The sequence below is a fragment of the Siphateles boraxobius genome, unplaced genomic scaffold (genome assembly GCF_051911475.1).
Source record: "Siphateles boraxobius isolate OS27281-9 unplaced genomic scaffold, OSU_SipBor_1 97, whole genome shotgun sequence".
In the NCBI taxonomy this organism is placed as follows: domain Eukaryota; kingdom Metazoa; phylum Chordata; class Actinopteri; order Cypriniformes; family Leuciscidae; genus Siphateles; species Siphateles boraxobius.
Window position 1 is genome coordinate 1,530,393 of NW_027509227.1, and position 20,656 is coordinate 1,551,048.

At 44.2% G+C, this 20,656-nt stretch overlaps 1 protein-coding gene across 3 annotated transcripts in view; it reads right to left on the minus strand.

The window, feature by feature from the left end:
- The window catches only part of LOC143733313 (uncharacterized), a 92,688-nt gene that overhangs the window by 22,682 nt on the left and 49,350 nt on the right, over window positions 1-20,656 (minus strand). For all 3 annotated transcript variants that reach the window (XM_077224981.1, XM_077224982.1, XM_077224980.1), the window contains 4 exons: window positions 14,378-14,431; window positions 6,863-6,907; window positions 6,084-6,137; window positions 22-75 (listed from right to left, as the gene is read on the minus strand). In XM_077224981.1, the coding sequence (XP_077081096.1) occupies window positions 22-75; window positions 6,084-6,137; window positions 6,863-6,907; window positions 14,378-14,431 (207 nt within the window). The remainder of the gene's footprint in view (window positions 1-21; window positions 76-6,083; window positions 6,138-6,862; window positions 6,908-14,377; window positions 14,432-20,656) is intronic.

Genomic DNA, 20,656 nt, shown 5'->3' on the forward strand with positions numbered 1-20,656 from the left:
TGATGTTAGTATCGGACGAACCTTGTGTCCGTGGGGTCCGTTAGCTCCAGGAGCCCCTGAAGGCCCCGGCGCGCCCTGAGGGTTTAATCACACACAACACACAGTTAAACACTCACTGACTGATAACACACAACCTGACTCGCTCTGCAAATACAGTTTCAGAAACTTCTGAAGATAGCTATTGGGAAATGAACTTACTCAAGTTAAAAAGTGCAATCAGAAACTGCATAAATAAATGACATTGGAAACTATGATGTTACAAACAGATTAAAGTTTTTATTTGATGTAGTTACTAACAGTGGAAAACTACTCCAAGTAACTAATTAAGGTCAGCACATTTTCATTTAAACAGATAATGTTTAGTTGAGCCAACTTAATAAATGCAAGTTCCTGTGTCACACTAACAAGACACTTGTCTTTATCTTACGAATGATGCTTCCCAAATCAAATACTATCCGTTCTAATCGTATTATGCTGAAATTACTATTCCAAAGAGGTTTTCCGGAGAGAATCCGAAATGCAGATCTGTGCACAACGGCTCATATTGCCCACAATCCACTGCGAGTTGGAGGAGGATTCGATTAAAAAAGTGTTTAAGGTTGCGAGAGCGACATCTAGCCCTTGTGTGGCTCTCAAAAATTACAGATTTATTTTGATTATTTCAATTAAATGAATACAGGCTACTATATTTTAGTTTGATTTAGTTTGATTTTAGATATATTTTAGTTTGAACACACAGCGCTACAGCGAACACACAGCGCTACAGCGAACACACAGCGCTACAGCGAACAAATAAGCGCTACAGCGAACACACAGTGCTACAGCGAACACACAGCGCTATGGCGAACACACAGCGCCACAGCGAACATACAGCGCTACAGCGAACACACAGCGCTACAGCGAACAAATAAGCGCTACAGCGAACACACAGTGCTACAGCGAACACACAGCGCTATGGCGAACATACAGCGCTACAGTGAACACACAGCGCTACAGCGAACACACAGCGCTACAGCGAACACACAGCGCTATGGCGAACACACAGCGCCACAGCGAACATACAGCGCTACAGTGAACACACAGCGCTACAGCGAACACACAGCGCTACAGCGAACACACAGCTCTACAGCGAACACACAGCGCTACAGCGAACACACAGCGCTACAGCGAACACACAGCGCTACAGCGAACACACAGCGCTACAGCGAACACACAGCGCTACAGAGAACACACAGCGCTACAGCGAACACACAGCGCTACAGCGAACACACACCGCTACAGCGAACACTCAGCGCCACAGCGAACACACAGCGCTACAGCGAACACACAGCGCTACAGCGAACACACAGCGCTACAGCGAACACACAGCGCTACAGCGAACATACAGCGCTACAGCGAACACACAGCGCTTCAGCGAACACATAGCGCTACAGCGAACACACAGGGCTACAGCGAACACACAGCGCTACAGCGAACACACAGCGCTACAGCGAACACACAGCGCTACAGCGAACACACAGCGCTACAGCGAACACACAGCGCTACAGCGAACACACAGGGCTACAGCGAACACACAGCGCTACAGCGAACACACAGCGCTACAGCGAACACACAGCGCTACAGCGAACACACAGCGCTACAGTGAACACACAGCGCTACAGCGAACACACAGCGCTACAGCGAACACACAGCGCTACAGAGAACACACAGCGCTACAGCGAACACACAGCGCTACAGCGAACACACAGCGCTACAGCGAACACACAGCGCTACAGCGAACACACAGCGCTACAGCGAACACACAGCCACAGCGCTACAGCGAACACACAGCGCTACAGCGAACACACAGCGCTACAGCGAACACACAGCGCTACAGCGAACACACAGCGCTACAGCGAACACACAGCGCCACAGCGAACATACAGCGATACAGCGAACACACAGCGCTACAGCGAACACACAGCGCCAAAGCGAACACACAGCGCCACAGCGAACACACAGCGCCACAGTGAACACACAGCGCTACAGCGAACACACAGCGCTACAGCGAACACACAGCGCTACAGCGAACACACAGCGCCAAAGCGAACACACAGCGCCACAGCGAACACACAGCGCCACAGTGAACACACAGCGCTACAGCGAACACACAGCGCTACAGCGAACACACAGCGCTATGGCGAACACACAGCGCCACAGCGAACATACAGCGCTACAGTGAACACACAGCGCTACAGCGCTACAGCGAACACACAGCGCTACAGCGAACACACAGCGCTACAGCGAACACACAGCGCTACAGCGAACACACAGCGCTACAGCGAACACACAGCGCTACAGCGAACACACACCGCTACAGCGAACACTCAGCGCCACAGCGAACACACAGCGCTACAGCGAACACACAGCGCTACAGCGAACACACAGCGCTATGGCGAACACACAGCGCCACGGCGAACATACAGCGCTACGGCGAACACACAGCGCTACAGCGAACACACAGCGCTACAGCGAACACACAGCGCTACAGCGAACACACAGCGCTACAGCGAACACACAGCGCTACAGCGAACACACAGCGCTACAGCGAACACACAGCGCCACAGTGAACACACAGCGCTTCAGCGAACACACAGCGCTACAGTGAACACACAGCGCTACAGTGAACACACAGCGCTACAGAGAACACACAGCGCTACAGCGAACACACAGCTCCACAGCGAACACACAGCTCCACAGCAAACACACAGCGCCACAGCGAACACACAGCGATACAGCGAACACACAGCTCTACAGTGAACACACAGCGCCACAGTGAACACACAGCTCTACAGTGAACACACAGCGCTTCAGCGAACACACAGCGCTACAGTGAACACACAGCGCTACAGTGAACACACAGCGCTACAGAGAACACACAGCGCTACAGCGAACACACAGCTCCACAGCGAACACACAGCTCCACAGCAAACACACAGCGCCACAGCGAACACACAGCGATACAGCGAACACACAGCTCTACAGCGAACACACAGCTCCACAGCGAACACACAGCGATACAGCGAACACACAGCTCTACAGCGAACACACAGCGCTACAGCGCTACAGCGAACACACAGCGCTACAGCGAACACACAGCGCCACAGCGAACACACAGCGATACAGCGAACACACAGCGCTACAGCGAACACACAGCGCTACAGCGCTACAGCGAACACACAGCGCTACAGCGAACACACAGCGCTACAGCGAACATACAGCGAACACACAGCGCTACAGCGAACACACAGCGCTACAGCGAACACACAGCGATACAGCGAACACACAGCGCTACAGCAAACACACAGCGATACAGCGAACACACAGCTCTACAGCGAACACACAGCGCTACAGAGAACACACAGCGCTACAGCGAACACACAGCGCTACAGCGAACACACAGCGCTACAGTGAACACACAGCGCTACAGTGAACACACAGCGCTACAGTGAACACACAGCGCTACAGCGAACACACAGCGCTACAGCGAACACACAGCGCTACAGAGAACACACAGCGCTACAGCGAACACACAGCGCTACAGCGAACACACAGCGCTACAGCGAACACACAGCGCTACAGCGAACACACAGCGCTACAGCGAACACACAGCGCTACAGCGAACACACAGCGCTACAGCGAACACACAGCGCTACAGAGAACACACAGCGCTACAGCGAACACACAGCGCTACAGCGAACACACAGCGCTACAGCGAACACACAGCGCTACAGCGAACACACAGCGCTACAGCGAACACACAGCTCTACAGCGAACACACAGCTCTACAGCGAACACACAGCTCTACAGCGAACACACAGCGCTACAGCGAACACACAGCGCTACAGTGAACACACAGCGCTACAGTGAACACACAGCGCTACAGTGAACACACAGCTCTACAGCGAACACACAGCGCTACAGCGAACACACAGCGCTACAGCGAACACACAGCTCTACAGCGAACACACAGCTCTACAGCGAACACACAGCTCTACAGCGAACACACAGCGCTACAGTGAACACACAGCGCTACAGTGAACACACAGCGCTACAGCGAACACACAGCGCTACAGCGAACACACAGCGCTACAGCGAACACACAGCGCTACAGCGAACACACAGCTCTACAGCGAACACACAGCTCTACAGCGAACACACAGCTCTACAGCGAACACACAGCTCTACAGCGAACACACAGCGCTACAGTGAACACACAGCGCTACAGCGAACACACAGCTCTACAGCGAACACACAGCGCTACAGCGAACACACAGCGCTACAGTGAACACACAGCGCTACAGTGAACACACAGCACTTCAGCGAATTCATGACCATGATTTTTTTTTATTCGCATAGCAAGTGCCAAAACCTTTACAAACTTTCTTACCATTCCAATGGAGTAAACAAATTCTAAAAACCAAAACGAAACCTTTTTCGGGTTAGAGATGACAGAACAGCAGCAGAGGGTTCAGTAGAGAGCTTTAGGTAAAGGAGTTAGAGCGATTAATAATCAGTAACCTGACAAAAATATATTTATTCAATGTTATCCACTTTATATTTCATCTGCAACAACATTGTGAACTTTTACAAAGATACGTTTGGACATTAACTTATAAACGAGTCTCTGCATGAAAGAGCCACGAACGCAGATCAACATGCTGCTTTATTTCTCTCTGATTAAACTGAATGTGGATGATATTAATTTAATGGTGAACTATCCCTTTAAGGAGGACATCTAATTCTCTATGTTACTTCCATGTTGACAATACAGTACAAAGTAAGTTTCCCCTTCTGAACAGATGGAAATGGAATTGAAAGACTAACCGGTGTCGACATTCATTGACATGTAAATGTTTGGATTGGATTTTATACTATACTATAAAAAAAGCAAGTTGCTCTTATTCAGTTTTGCGTTGTGTTTTGAATTTAGGGTTTAACATTTTGAAAAAAGCATGCACATATGTGCCTTTAGGTACACTGAGGTGTCTGTGTCTATAAGTGAGAAAATAATTCATATAAATTGAAAGATGTTGTAATTGAATGTATGTTTTAGCCAAAGCACTGATGAATGATCCTCGGTTCAGCTCACACAGAAGAGTTTAAAAACTGACCCGAGTATTGAGGAATGTGTCCTAGTGAAAACTGTAATGACCCCTCGAACACCACTAGGTGGCAGCAGCGTATACTCTGTCGAGTGTGTGTGTGTGTGTGTGTGTGTGTGTGTGTGTGTGTGTGTGTGTGTGTGTGTGTGTGTGTGTGTGTGTGTGTGTGGTGTGTGTGTGTGTGTGTGTGTGTGTGTGTGTGTGTGTGTGTGTGTGTGTGTGTGTGGCCTGGAAACCCTACATTATGGGAACAAAATGTCCCCATAAGGATGGCAATATCTGAAATCCTTGTTCGTGTGGGGACATTTTTTGGTCCCCATGAGGAAAACAGCTTATAAATCATACTAAGTGATGTTTTTTGAAAATGTAAAAATGCAGAAAGTTTTCTGTGATGGGTAGGTTTAGGGGTAGGGTAAGTGTGTGTGTGTGTGTGATGGGTAGGTTTAGGGATAGGGTTAGTGTAAGGGAATAGAATATACAGTTTGTACAGTATAAAAATCATTATGTCTATGGAAAGTCCCCATAAAACATGGAAACACTACGTGTGTGTGTGTGTGTGTGTGTGTGTGTGTGTGTGTGTGTGTGTGTGTGTGTGTGTGTCCATTAGAGGTCACTCTAACACTGTTTACCCTGTCGAGTGTGTGCGTGTGTGTGTGTGTGTGTGTGTGTGTGTGTGTGTGTGTGTGTGTGTGTGTGTGTGTGTGTGTGTGTGTGTGTGTGTGTGTGTGTCTGGCCATCAGAGGTCACTCTAACACTGTTTAGTCTGAAACACCGATCGCTGGTTAACCTCTGATCGCTCTCCAAATGGCTCTTGTTGTCCCGCTCTGGATCTGATGAGCCGGTTTCTGGGACTCGATCCAGTGTCCAATTTCACCAGCTCAGTTGACACAATGCGGGGGTGAAGAGGTAAGCCTGTTGCATTATGGGACGTTTACTCACCGGAGGTCCTCTCGGTCCGGGTGAGCCTTTCTGGCCAGCAGCTCCTCCTGCACCCTAAACCCCCCCGACAACAGCAATGCATTTATCACAGTATTTATTCATTTTTATTAAGCAAGGGATAATATATGTCCGGCTTGTTGTTATCTCAGAATAAATCCATCAGCCTGAAGGGGGTTTATTCTGAGATCACACACACACACACACACACACACACACACACACACATATACACACACACACACACACACACACACACACTGTTTCACATTGTTCATTATTAGTTAATGTTAACTAACGTAGTTGGTTTCACTTTATTTTGATGGTCCCTTTAACACATTCTGTTGACTATAAGTAATGTTGCACCTACATCTCTACTAACTCTCAATAGAGTATTAGTAGAGTATTAGTAGACTGGTAGGGTTAGAATAAGTTGACATGTAGATGCAAAGTTACTTATAGTCAGTAGAATGTCTATTTTTGGAGCGTCACGATAAAGAGTTATCAGATATTAAGCAGAGAGTCTACTAATACTGTAATGAGAGTTAGTTGACATGTAGTTGCAAACGTACTTATAGTCAACAGAATATACAAAAGGGACCATCAAAATAAAGTGTTATCAAGTAGTTCACTAATGTTAACAAATAAAACATTTTAAAGTGTTATTGCAATTCATTGTTATTATTATTATTAATATGTATTTATATTAATGGACATTACATTTATATACATTTAAATACATTTAATACAGCAATGTGTGTTCATACAGTGTGTGTTCATACCTGCGCTCCGATCGCTCCTGCTTCACCGGGAAACCCACGGATTCCCTGAAGAGAACAAGATCCGTCAGTGACACGCTTCATGACCTTGTGTTTCACACACACACACACACACACACACACACAGTCGGGATCAAGCCCCAATTTACTTCCATCATTCATCATGTTACTGTTATGACAGTATTACCAGGATGCCACTCAATTAATCCTCCGCTCTGGAAAAGCTATTGCTGTAATGGTGGCCTGCCAAGAAAAGGACACAATTGACTCTCTGACGTTCACACTTATTCAGTGTCTGTTTTTCTCGCCCACTAAAAGACTTTAATTGAGATCCATTAAAAACTTCCTCCATCATCTGCTTCTGTTGAGGCTCCAGTGAGAGTCTCCTCATATTACACACAGAAAAACAAAAACGCCACTGTTAACATTTTCCTCAAAGGTCTGACTAAATGTAAATTTAAACTTATTATATTATTATAATTAAACTTATTATTATTGATATTGTTAATGTATAATTTATTATATGTATAATAATTTATTCATTCAACAACAACAACAAAAATACTACAGTAATTAGAATCTAATTAGAATCATAAATGATGGGAATTGAGAAGTAGCTAAAAAGTTGCCCAAAGCTCTTTTTTAAACCTCAAATTATCTCAGATTTTACAATAAAGTATCAAAATGCAAACATTTAAATAGCATGCATCAGCTGTTATCTTTGAAAAAGTTACATTACTTCTTTTAGTGCATTTGTGTGTTGAAAATGGAAAATACCTTAACAGATGAGTGGATGTTCTGTTAACACCTAAAACAACCATTATTTACTCCAAAAATGAAATACGAGAACCCAAACTCCTCTTCCTTCCTGCCACACACTCAATAACAACTTCATGAAACCCTGATGAGGATCTGGAAAAGGAAATGCTTTTTGTCTTTTACTAGAAAACACTCATGCAACAAAGTGGGCTTTAGTTCCAGCGGGTCCCGCATTAGAGCAGCTTCACAACATTCATCTTTTTTCAGCACCTGCGGTTATTGCACAAATGTTTGTGTTCACAAAAATGAGTCATCTGTTGTAGCTTCATAAGACTGAATAACAGGCTTATGAACAGTGTGGAGGAAACATCAAGGTCCACGTCTGATTCAATCAACCCTAGAGATTACAAAAGCAAGGCTATAGTCACACAGCTTTGAAATGGAGATTCCTGCATATTATCTAGCCTTAATAAGTCATTTCATAGAGAGCGGCCTCCATCGATTGCGTTTCACTCAAAGGCTCTTCTTCTTTCAGAGAAGCTGAATTACATCAAAAAACTTCAGAGGCCATCGCAGGTTTAATTTGAGAGGAAACACTGCAGAAATGTAAGAGTATAGGAAGGAGAGCGAGACTGTAAATGTAATTACCTGCAAGATAAAAGGTGTCACACATGACTAGAACAATGAGTCAAGTGTTAATTTGCCAAGTTGAGATGTAATGATTAGTAGCTGAAAATTACTTATTAGCAAATCACAGCAATGCTTTCAAGTGCAAAGCCAAATGGTGCAAATATATCTGACGGATTCAGCTGAACACGCTCATTACTGGCAAAGGATAGTAATCATTATTTATAAAAAAAGAAATAGGTAAAGCCATATGGGGGAACCTCACAAAATCTGTCAAGATCACGTTTTAGGCGAATTGCACCTTAATATTAAAAGAGAAAAAACAATTATATTTTGCATGAAGAAAATTATGGCTAAATTAGGACCATTAAAGAGGTTGTATAATGCCCTTTTCAATAGATGTAAAATAAGTCTATGATGTCCCCAGAGTGTGTATGTGAAGTTTTAGCTCAAAATATGCCACAGATATTTTTATATAGCATGTTAAATCATGCGTCAATCCCCGTCACGCATGTGCTTCAGTGCAGGAGGATTGAGGCCTCGTCACCCGTGTGCTTCAGTGCAGGAGGATTGAGGTCTCGTCACGCGTGTGCTTCAGTGCAGGAGGATTGAGGTCTCGTCACGCGTGTGCTTCAGTGCAGGAGGATTGAGGTCTCGTCACGCGTGTGCTTCAGTGCAGGAGGATTGAGGACTCGTCACGAGTGTGCTTCAGTGCAGGAGGATTGAGGTCTCGTCACGCGTGTGCTTCAGTGCAGGAGGATTGAGGTCTCGTCACGCGTGTGCTTCAGTGCAGGAGGATTGAGGTCTCGTCACGCGTGTGCTTCAGTGCAGGAGGATTGAGGTCTCGTCACGCGTGTGCTTCAGTGCAGGAGGATTGAGGTCTCGTCACGCGTGTGCTTCAGTTCAGGAGGATTGAGGCCTCATCACGCGTGTGCTTCAGTGCAGGAGGATTGAGGTCTCGTCACGCGTGTGCTTCAGTGCAGGAGGATTGAGGTCTCGTCACGCGTGTGCTTCAGTTCAGGAGGATTGAGGTCTCGTCACGCGTGTGCTTCAGTGCAGGAGGATTGAGGTCTCGTCACGCGTGTGCTTCAGTGCAGGAGGATTGAGGTCTCGTCACGAGTGTGCTTCAGTGCAGGAGGATTGAGGTCTCGTCACGCGTGTGCTTCAGTGCAGGAGGATTGAGGTCTCGTCACGCGTGTGCTTCAGTGCAGGAGGATTGAGGTCTCGTCACGCGTGTGCTTCAGTTCAGGAGGATTGAGGTCTCGTCACGCGTGTGCTTCAGTGCAGGAGGATTGAGGTCTCGTCACGCGTGTGCTTCAGTGCAGGAGGATTGAGGTCTCGTCACGAGTGTGCTTCAGTGCAGGAGGATTGAGGTCTCGTCACGCGTGTGCTTCAGTGCAGGAGGATTGAGGTCTCGTCACGCGTGTGCTTCAGTGCAGGAGGATTGAGGCCTCATCACGCGTGTGCATCAGTGCAGGAGGATTGAGGTCTCGTCACGCGTGTGCTTCAGTGCAGGAGGATTGAGGTCTCGTCACGCGTGTGCTTCTGTGCAGGAGGATTGAGGTCTCGTCACGCGTGTGCTTCAGTTCAGGAGGATTGAGGTCTCGTCACGCGTGTGCTTCAGTGCAGGAGGATTGAGGTCTCGTCACGCGTGTGCTTCAGTTCAGGAGGATTGAGGTCTCGTCACGCGTGTGCTTCAGTGCAGGAGGATTGAGGTCTCGTCACGCGTGTGCTTCAGTGCAGGAGGATTGAGGCCTCGTCACGCGTGTGCTTCAGTGCAGGAGGATTGAGGTCTCGTCATGCGTGTGCTTCAGTGCAGGAGGATTGAGGCCTTGTCACGCCTGTGCTTCACTGCAGGAGGATTGAGGCCTCATCACGCGTGTGCTTCAGTGCAGGAGGATTGAGGCCTCATCACGCGTGTGCTTCAGTGCAGGAGGATTGAGGTCTCGTCACGCGTGTGCTTCAGTGCAGGAGGATTGAGGTCTCGTCACGCGTGTGCTTCAGTGCAGGAGGATTGAGGTCTCGTCACGCGTGTGCTTCAGTTCAGGAGGATTGAGGTCTCGTCACGAGTGTGCTTCAGTGCAGGAGGATTGAGGCCTCATCACGCGTGTGCTTCAGTGCAGGAGGATTGAGGTCTCGTCACGCCTGTGCTTCACTGCAGGAGGATTGAGGTCTCGTCACGCGTGTGCTTCAGTGCAGGAGGATTGAGGCCTCATCACGCGTGTGCTTCAGTGCAGGAGGATTGAGGTCTCGTCACGCGTGTGCTTCAGTGCAGGAGGATTGAGGTCTCGTCACGCGTGTGCTTCAGTGCAGGAGGATTGAGGTCTCGTCACGCGTGTGCTTCAGTTCAGGAGGATTGAGGTCTCGTCACGAGTGTGCTTCAGTGCAGGAGGATTGAGGTCTCGTCACGCGTGTGCTTCAGTGCAGGAGGATTGAGGTCTCGTCACGCGTGTGCTTCAGTGCAGGAGGATTGAGGTCTCGTCACGCGTGTGTTTCAGTGCAGGAGGATTGAGGCCACGTCACGCGTGTGCTTCAGTGCAGGAGGATTGAGGCCTCGTCACGCGTGTGCTTCAGTGCAGGAGGATTGAGGTCTCGTCACGCGTGTGCTTCAGTGCAGGAGGATTGAGGTCTCGTCACGAGTGTGCTTCAGTGCAGGAGGATTGAGGTCTCGTCACGAGTGTGCTTCAGTGCAGGAGGATTGAGGCCTCATCACGCGTGTGCTTCAGTGCAGGAGGATTGAGGTCTCGTCACGCGTGTGCTTCAGTGCAGGAGGATTGAGGCCACGTCACGCGTGTGCTTCAGTGCAGGAGGATTGAGGCCTCGTCACGCGTGTGCTTCAGTGCAGGAGGATTGAGGTCTCGTCACGCGTGTGCTTCAGTGCAGGAGGATTGAGGTCTCGTCACGAGTGTGCTTCAGTGCAGGAGGATTGAGGTCTCGTCACGAGTGTGCTTCAGTGCAGGAGGATTGAGGTCTCGTCACGCGTGTGCTTCAGTGCAGGAGGATTGAGGTCTCGTCACGCTTGTGCTTCAGTGCAGGAGGATTGAGGTCTCGTCACGCGTGTGCTTCAGTGCAGGAGGATTGAGGCCGCGTCACGCATGTGCTTCAATGCAGGAGGATTGAGGTCTCGTCACGCGTGTGCTTCAGTGCAGGAGGATTGAGGTCTCGTCACGAGTGTGCTTCAGTGCAGGAGGATTGAGGTCTCGTCACGAGTGTGCTTCAGTGCAGGAGGATTGAGGTCTCGTCACGCGTGTGCTTCAGTGCAGGAGGATTGAGGTCTCGTCACGCGTGTGCTTCAGTGCAGGAGGATTGAGGCCTCATCACGCGTGTGCTTCAGTGCAGGAGGATTGAGGTCTCTTCACGCGTGTGCTTCAGTGCAGGAGGATTGAGGTCTCGTCACGCGTGTGCTTCAGTGCAGGAGGAATGAGGTCTCGTCACGCGTGTGCTTCAGTGCAGGAGGATTGAGGTCTCGTCACGCGTGTGCTTCAGTGCAGGAGGATTGAGGCCTCATCACACGTGTGCTTCAGTGCAGGAGGATTGAGGTCTCGTCACGCCTGTGCTTCAGTGCAGGAGGATTGAGGTCTCGTCACGCGTGTGCTTCAGTGCAGGAGGATTGAGGTCTCGTCACGCCTGTGCTTAAATGCAGGAGGATTGAGGTCTCGTCATGCGTGTGCTTCAGTGCAGGAGGATTGAGGCCTTGTCACGCCTGTGCTTCACTGCAGGAGGATTGAGGTCTCGTCATGCGTGTGCTTCAGTGCAGGAGGATTGAGGTCTCGTCACGCCTGTGCTTCAGTGCAGGAGGATTGAGGCCTCGTCACGCGTGTGCTTCATTGCAGGAGGATTGAGGTCTCGTCACGCGTGTGCTTCAGTGCAGGAGGATTGAGGTCTCGTCACGCGTGTGCTTCAGTGCAGGAGGATTGAGGTCTCGTCACGCTTGTGCTTCAGTGCAGGAGGATTGAGGTCTCGTCACGCGTGTGCTTCAGTGCAGGAGGATTGAGGCCGCGTCACGCATGTGCTTCAATGCAGGAGGATTGAGGTCTCGTCACGCGTGTGCTTCAGTGCAGGAGGATTGAGGTCTCGTCACGAGTGTGCTTCAGTGCAGGAGGATTGAGGTCTCGTCACGAGTGTGCTTCAGTGCAGGAGGATTGAGGTCTCGTCACGCGTGTGCTTCAGTGCAGGAGGATTGAGGTCTCGTCACGCCTGTGCTTCAGTGCAGTAGGATTGAGGTCTTGTCACGCCTGTGCTTCAGTGCAGGAGGATTGAGATCTCGTCACGCGTGTGCTTCAGTGCAGGAGGATTGAGGTCTCGTCACGCGTGTGCTTCAGTGCAGGAGGATTGAGGTCTCGTCATGCCTGTGCTTCAGAGCAGGAGGATTGAGGCCGCGTCACGCGTGTGCTTCAGTTCAGGAGGATTGAGGTCTCGTCACGCGTGTGCTTCAGTGCAGGAGGATTGAGGTCTCGTCACGCGTGTGCTTCAGTGCAGGAGGATTGAGGTCTCGTCACGCGTGTGCTTCAGTGCAGGAGGATTGAGGCCGCGTCACGCGTGTGCTTCAGTGCAGGAGGATTGAGGCCGCGTCACGCGTGTGCTTCAGTGCAGGAGGATTGAGGCCGCGTCACGCGTGTGCTTCAGTGCAGGAGGATTGAGGCCGCGTCACGCGTGTGCTTCAGTGCAGGAGGATTGAGGCCGCGTCATGCGTGTGCTTCAGGCATTGAGTGGGAGCAGCGCTTTATTCAGACTGGCAGACATGCAGTGCTTTATTAAGTGTGTGGGCGACATTAACAAGCAAACCAGGCTTGTATATTTCTTTGCCCTGCTGCCATTTTCAATAATCCACTGAGACTGGATGTTCATTTGACATGCAATTATTTAATCTCGACTGGATGTATGGATTGAACTCAGATGTAGATCAAATATAAAATCCATTTTTCTCTCATTTAAGCAGGCAAACAAAGCTAATGGTAATTGATTACAGATGTAAAGCTGCCCACATCTGAGGCTGTAATGTGTAAGAAGCTATATATGTGAGGGTTCTGTGGAGGATGCTAAACTGCCACAGACTCAAACAAAAGAAATATTTTTTTTTCTGTCAAATGAACAGGATGTTTTGACATGCAAACACTTGGCTGTTGTAGATGTTGAGTGATGGGAATGTCAGATTCCTCATGCTGGCTCTCTCTCCATCGCGCCGCAGATCTGTAAACACTGCGGTGTACGCAGGGCTTCGCACACACACATTTGTTGAACGGATTTCTCTTTTTAGTCTTTTTCTTTATCAGGGTATATAACGTTTTTACAATCAAATTTGAGGCTTTATAAATGAACTATAATATCATGGGCGGGTTGAGCAACTCTATGGTGATATAATACAAGTTCAAACAATACTGGTTTTGACAAAAAACTAATTTATAAAATTATAAACTTCACATTTTAGCCTTTAAACCATTTTGTTAAGAAACGGGATTAGTCCAAATTTAAAATCATTTAATTTTTATATTCATTTAAAACATGTTATTATCTTATTATGTTTAGATTTCAAGAATCCACATTAGCTTCTTTTCAATTCACCGGCTGAATGAAAATGCAATTTCACTCTCTGAGAAATTCTGGAAAATTAGAAACGCAGCAGCGCTTTTTAGAAATGCAATGGCTTTGCCAGTACACCATTAAAAACACCATAAATTAAACATTGACATAATTGAATGCCTGAAGAAGATACAACAGCACCACTTTTTACTGTAAAAACATACAGGGCTCACATTTATTTCATTAAATCATCGCCTCTTGAAGTTTAATAACCCAACTAAGCCATATCGCGATTCCTGTCGCCAAATTTAATACCTTTTGAAATAATAATTAAGACTATTCTTAATTAATTTAAGACATTATATGGCCTTAAATTTGATACAGCTTAATTTAGGACGTTTTAAGGACCCTGTTACTTTAAGGAACCACTGCTTAGGGATTGTCAGATTTTTGACACTGCTAATTATGAAGGACTCAGTCGACATGTGCTGAGGATGTTTGGTTGGATTAAAAATATGATATTGAACTGCATTTGAATACATGTGACACATATTAAACAAAAGCAGCTTTTGTTAAGCAGGATAAAAGAGGAAAGCAGCAGAAGCGACTCACTGGAACGCCTTGCGGTCCATCTGCGCCTGGCAGCCCGACGTCTCCTTTCTCTCCCTGAGGAACACAGCAGATTTGTAGATCAACAATTCATTTTTCAGATCTGAAACACTTTAACTGTGGTGCACAGAATCACTTCAAAGATGAAAAACATGCTTAAAAACACTCTCAGTATAAGTGAATGCTCCATGAAGGGTTTGAAGTTAAACGAGAAGAGTATAAGACTTTATATTAAAGTGGCTTTGTGTTTGTTTTCTTGCAGAGTGCCAGATCTCACTGGACACATAAAACAGAGCATTTCATAGCAAAACAAGCCAGCAGTGCTGTAATTGAAAAGATGTATTCTCCATAACATCTTATGTCTGTCTTTTCAGTTTTCTTAGTGTTTGGTTCTAATAGGATACACTACTAAGATGCATAAATGCAAAACACATCAGATATGCAAAACTGTGCAAGACAATAAGAACATAAATCTTATGTTTAGTTCTCGCGCTGCGTCAGACGTGATGCTGTGGGAACGCTCTGTGTGATCGTGTCCCGAAGCACGTGTGAAATCAGTCCAATCAGTCATAGTCGGGTTATGTCACGACCAGGAAGCTATAAAGCGCACCGTAGACCAAACAATGATAAACAATTTATTGAGACACCATATCATTTTTGAAATTTGTTTACTAGTGTGTGCAGGATATAGTTCATTTATGTAAGTGAGGATTGGTAAATAAAGTAAACTGTGACATATTATACCCAAAAATTCTTCATACAGCGACTACCAGTAAAATTCATAAAAATTTTGGACCAAAAATGATTGGGACACTTTGAGCTGATCATGTTTTGCTGAAGTGTTTTTTCTTTAATAACTAATGCACCTTTTTACACCACAGACTGAACAACATGAAGCATTGATAGGCGATTGGTTGAGCTAAACTGGTATTATCTAATTGTGTAGTTAAATTTAACAGCTGACACATATTCAACATAATTCATTTGTGAAGCAGAGTCTGAATTCTGGTCATATTTTATTTCCATTTTCCAAACTATAGCGAATAAACCATGATAATGTGAGAAATGTTGAAGGTGTCTTTTTACAGCTGAAGTCTTTGTTTCCCTCCTAAGTTGTACTCTTTAAGTAAAACTGTGTGACCCTTTATTAATAAAGATGGGATACATAGTTTTTGCATGCATAAGATACGCAGTTTTTGCTCAAGGGATTTAGTGCAGATCATCATTTGCATTCATGTTATAGATACGCACTTTCATGAGATCATGTTGCCCGATCATATTCAGTAGAACTATTTCCACTCCTGTCCATCGCCGTCATTATAACCTTCACATTTCTTTCTGATTTGAGTGATCCATCAGTATCATGCTAGCTAAATGTGTTTACCTTAATCATGTATTAAAAAAAATAAAAAAAATCGAAATAAATTAAATTGGAAGCTAAATTATAAGAATTCACTAGCATTTTCATATGTCTTTTTTTTTAAAGCATATTCATCACTACGACTCGGTTGCACAGAAAGGGCTTAGATTAAGCCAGGATTAGATCTTAATTCATTTAGGACGTTACTGGTGTGCATCTTGAGACAAAACAATGGCTGTGACATATTTTAAGATATGTCAGTACAAGTTGCTTTTAGTTAAAACAGCTCAAACATGCAGTTAGTCCAGGACTAGCTCAAGCCTTGTCTGTGAAACCAGGGGTAAACACGTTAGATCTGAAAAATAAACATCCTTAAAGGGATATGTTTTCTGAAAACAAGTCTTAATGTCTTATCTATTGTCTTCTGCTGACCAGATACATTTACTGTACATCACATAAGACAATAAGTTTAGCGTAAGATGAAGAGTTTGAGCTGCTGCGAGTGGACCGGAGGAAGTAAGAACAAATGCTTGCCCTCCATGAAAGCTTCAAGTACACTCACTAACACTTCGGCTTTGTGGAGCGGTTTGAAAGGCCGGGAGAAAGAGAAACGAAAAGCTTGGCCTTCCAGGACACATAAAACATCTAAGCAAGCAAACCTTTCATTAGAGACTGTAAGAGAAAACATAAATGTGGACTGTGGTGACCTGGAGCTGGACCCAATAACTACTTCCACTCTGGCCTGACATCTGTAGGTGTGTTTGGCAACATAAAGCATGTTCTATGGTGAGCAAACATTCAAAGTGTACAGTTTGTGGAAAAGATGTCTCAGACGTCAAACTACACAGTCCGTCCCACTAATGTAAGTGTTAACACAAGCAGGACATCAAAATGTCAGCCATGTATGTGCTTCTGGTGTGAGCCTTTCTGATATTGAGCTATCGTTCATTTTAAACCCGGACTCATTGGAAAAACATGCATGTGCAAAATGATATTCCCATTCCTTCTTTCTGCAGTAACTGACGCTGGAAGTGTGTTCAGTTTCATCTGAAACTTGCGAATGTTCATATCGCGGCAGATCAGAGATGAAATGTCCATGAGTATAAATAATAATTTTATTTATTAAATTTAAGTGCAACCATAATCAAAGTACTCTCTCAATATTCAAAGTGCAAATACACACCAAACTTTCAGCTAGGAGAGCTCAGAGAAGGTTATAACTACACAGCCCAGTTTAAGATAACTTTCATATTTAGAGATATTCGCATGCATCAGGGAGCCGCTTTCTAAATGCGGGGTATTGAAATTGCGTTTGAATCCACGCTCGATTTTTACTTTTACTTTGTGAGTAAGGAGCAGCGGCGGCACTGAACACACATTCAACAAGAGAAGACGTTTATCAGACGCTTAGACTCTGTTGTGCAACGAATCGTCCGCCATGGTCTTGTCAGTCGTTTCGTCACTTACTCTCGTCATGTGATCAGTGAACCCTGATTCCTGATTCCTGACTCCTGACTCGTGTTGGATGAGCTGAATGGAATTGAAGCGGCTGTTATCCAACTACATTAAATGGTTTTTATTTCTATAAACAGCAAAACAACAGCGCATGCGTAATGTAAACGTAGCAGTGGCATATTCTATCCTAACTTCACCCTCACACTCACAGCTTCTCATCTCAACGAGAAATCACGTCACATTTTAATCTCGCGAGATTAAGACCAATAGAGGCTTAGTTGACCATATTTTAATTAGTCGGTTAATCAAAATCATTACGTGTGCCAATGCGCTGTCGCAAGCTTTATGCATGCATAAGAATGCTTAATGTATACTGTAAAGGCTCATAATCATGGTTCAGTATTAATATAGAACAATGTTAATAATGTAACTTATAATATATTCTTTCTCAGCCCTGAAACTCAAACTGTTTTCCGATGCCACTCTCAACTATATATTTAAGTGATTCAGTTCATTTCCTAAACGTAAGACTAGTCGACTAACGGCTTAAATGAATGACTACTTGCTGACTAGAAAAATCGTATTATTATTTAATCTTATTTATTTAATAATATTTTTTATTTTTTATATTTAATTATTTAAATTTGTTTTTATTAATCGATAATAGAAATACATTTTATTATAAAATAATTTAACTTAACGAGCTTAACTTAACTTAAAATGATTTTAAAAATACATAAAATCAAGAAATCATATGTAATGTATTGCTTCTATTTGTTTCCCAGTTCCCCATATATATATATATATATATATATATATATATATATATATATACACTGCCGTTCAAAAGTTTGGGATCGGGACCATTTTTTATGTTTTTAAAATAAGTAACTTTTATGCTCACCAATGCTGTATTTATTTCATTAAAAATACAACAAAAACAGTAATATTGTGAAATATTATTACAATTTAAATCATCTGTTTTCTATGTGAATATATAGTAAAGTGTAATTTATAATAATCATAATAATCATAAATGTTTCTTGATCATCAAATCATCATATTATAGTGATTTCTGAAGGATCATGTGACACTGAAGACTGGAGTAATGATGCTGAAAATTCAGCTTTGATCACAGGAATAAATTACACTTTACTATATATTCACATAGAAAACTGATGTTTTAAATGGTCATATTTAACAATATTACGGTTTTTATTTTAGTATTTTTAATCAAATAAATGCAGCCTTGGTGAGCAGAGAAGACTTCTTTTAAAAACATTGAAAATATCACCGATCCCAAACTTTTGAACGGCAGTGTAAATATATATATATATATATATATATATATATATATATATATATATATATATATATGGCATAATTACAGCAGAAATGCTGGAGGAAGCACTTTTGAAAATTATGCTGGACTTTGAGTCCAAAAAGTTGTGAATCATGTGTCGCCGCGACTGCAGAATTACAGACGTCCGTGTCTCAGAAGTGTCGGTTTTGATATAATTATCCACATTCTCACAGCATTTCTGGACTAAACTGATTCAGACATATAATTTCAGGTGTATGATGTGCCAGAAACATAAAAGACGTTGGCTACTTCAAAACCTTGTTGCTTTAAAACATCACTTATATTCCTGTAAACCTCTGGTGTGGATGTTGGTCTCATATGCAGCTCGAAGCTGTAAAATGAGGACAAAATATGGACAAAATATCCAACTCAGTTGCAGAACTTGCAGGTCGATGCAGTTTTAAATAGCACATGCTGGTTATGAATAGATATGAATATTACTGATAAGTCATTATACGTCTATATTTTCATCAGCATTTGTTATTTACAGAATGTTTGAAAAGTGCACATCTCTGATTCTGACATCATCATGAAGTAGACTACACATTTCTGTGCATTTAAAAAGCACTATTGTGCTGACATACACTCGTTTATGTCTGACCGGGTAAAGTATGAACACAGCTAAACTATATATATATTACAGACTATGTCCAAAAAGTGTCATGATTGTCTTGTCCTGCAGGAAAACGATGTGGATTCTGCTTTGCTGAGCTCTAGGATTTAAATATAAACTGAAACACAAAATGCTTTTCTTCACGTCTGTCATTATGAAGCAAAATCTATAGAAAACTCATTTAAAAGTAAAGTGTAAACCTTCGGTTTGCTTTGGTAACCTGCAGTATGAGTACTAGTGTAAATCTCGGCCAATCAAATTTGAGGACCAGAACGAACTCTTATAGTACTGTTTAAACTGAGTGATGAAAGTGTCCGAGAACATGTTCACCACTGAAGCTCTTGAGCTCAGGCAATGTAGACACACACACACACACACACACACACACACTACAGTACGAGACTATACACTGTGCTCTTACTGTAAAACAATCCCACCCAGCTCTACACACATATGGCGTATGCATTTACTGGTTTAACAGTCCTGACTCTGAACTGAGAGTGTGTGTATGAGTGTTGGAGCAATACATGCTAGAGCTTTATTTGCAGTCAGACGTTACATATCCATCCATCCATCCATGCGTGCGCTCGCGTGCGCGTGTGTTTGCATGTGTGTGTGTGTGTGTGTGTGTGTGTGTGTGACGCTCCTAAACTCTAGACCTCAGCACTAAACCCCGAAGGCCACATGAAGTAAGCAGGGAGGACGGTTATCTCTCGTGTCTGAAACACAGGACCCTCGCGGGACCGAAGGCTTCATGTGGAGCTTGTGGTCTTTTAATAGCCGTGAAATCCAAAATAGGGAGGATTTTGACCCAGTTTGGGGTTATCTTGGGACTTTTTTATTCTGTTAAAGTTAGGAGCTTGTTATAAAGAGTTACACCGCAGCATGATTGTTAAAAATCAAAAAAGTGAGAAGTCCTCTGTTTGCAAGCCTAGAGTGTTAAACTTTACAGCGGCGAACCGTAAAGTTCAGCAGAACCGCAGCATCTGATGCTGACTGCACATAGAAGACATTTGCACAAACTCATGTTTTCTTTGAATGGTCTAATAAACACAGACTTGCATTTCTAAGAAATAATCAGGAAAGGAGTAACAGAAGTGGAGGAGGCTAAAGGGAGAAATGAAGCGTGAGTGTAAAATAGTTAGAATATATATATATTTTAATGTTCCTAAAGCAAAATTAGAGATAAAAGAATTAGAGGCAAACTTAATAAATGCATATTAAAAAAAAATGTTGCAAGAACATTTTGCTAACATTTACATTAAATTATGAAAACATTATTTCTGGATATTTCAAAACCAGAATATTTTTTAAACAGATATTTTTTCTTGGTTATATGAACATTAAGGGAACTTTCCACTGTATAATTTTGCAAAACATTATGGGAATATTACGTTTGAATGTTCTCTGAAAGTCCTGAAACAAGCTGTAACATTTAAATGTAAAAAAAGGTTGGATTAATAATGTTTTTGATCTAACGTTTTAAAGGAA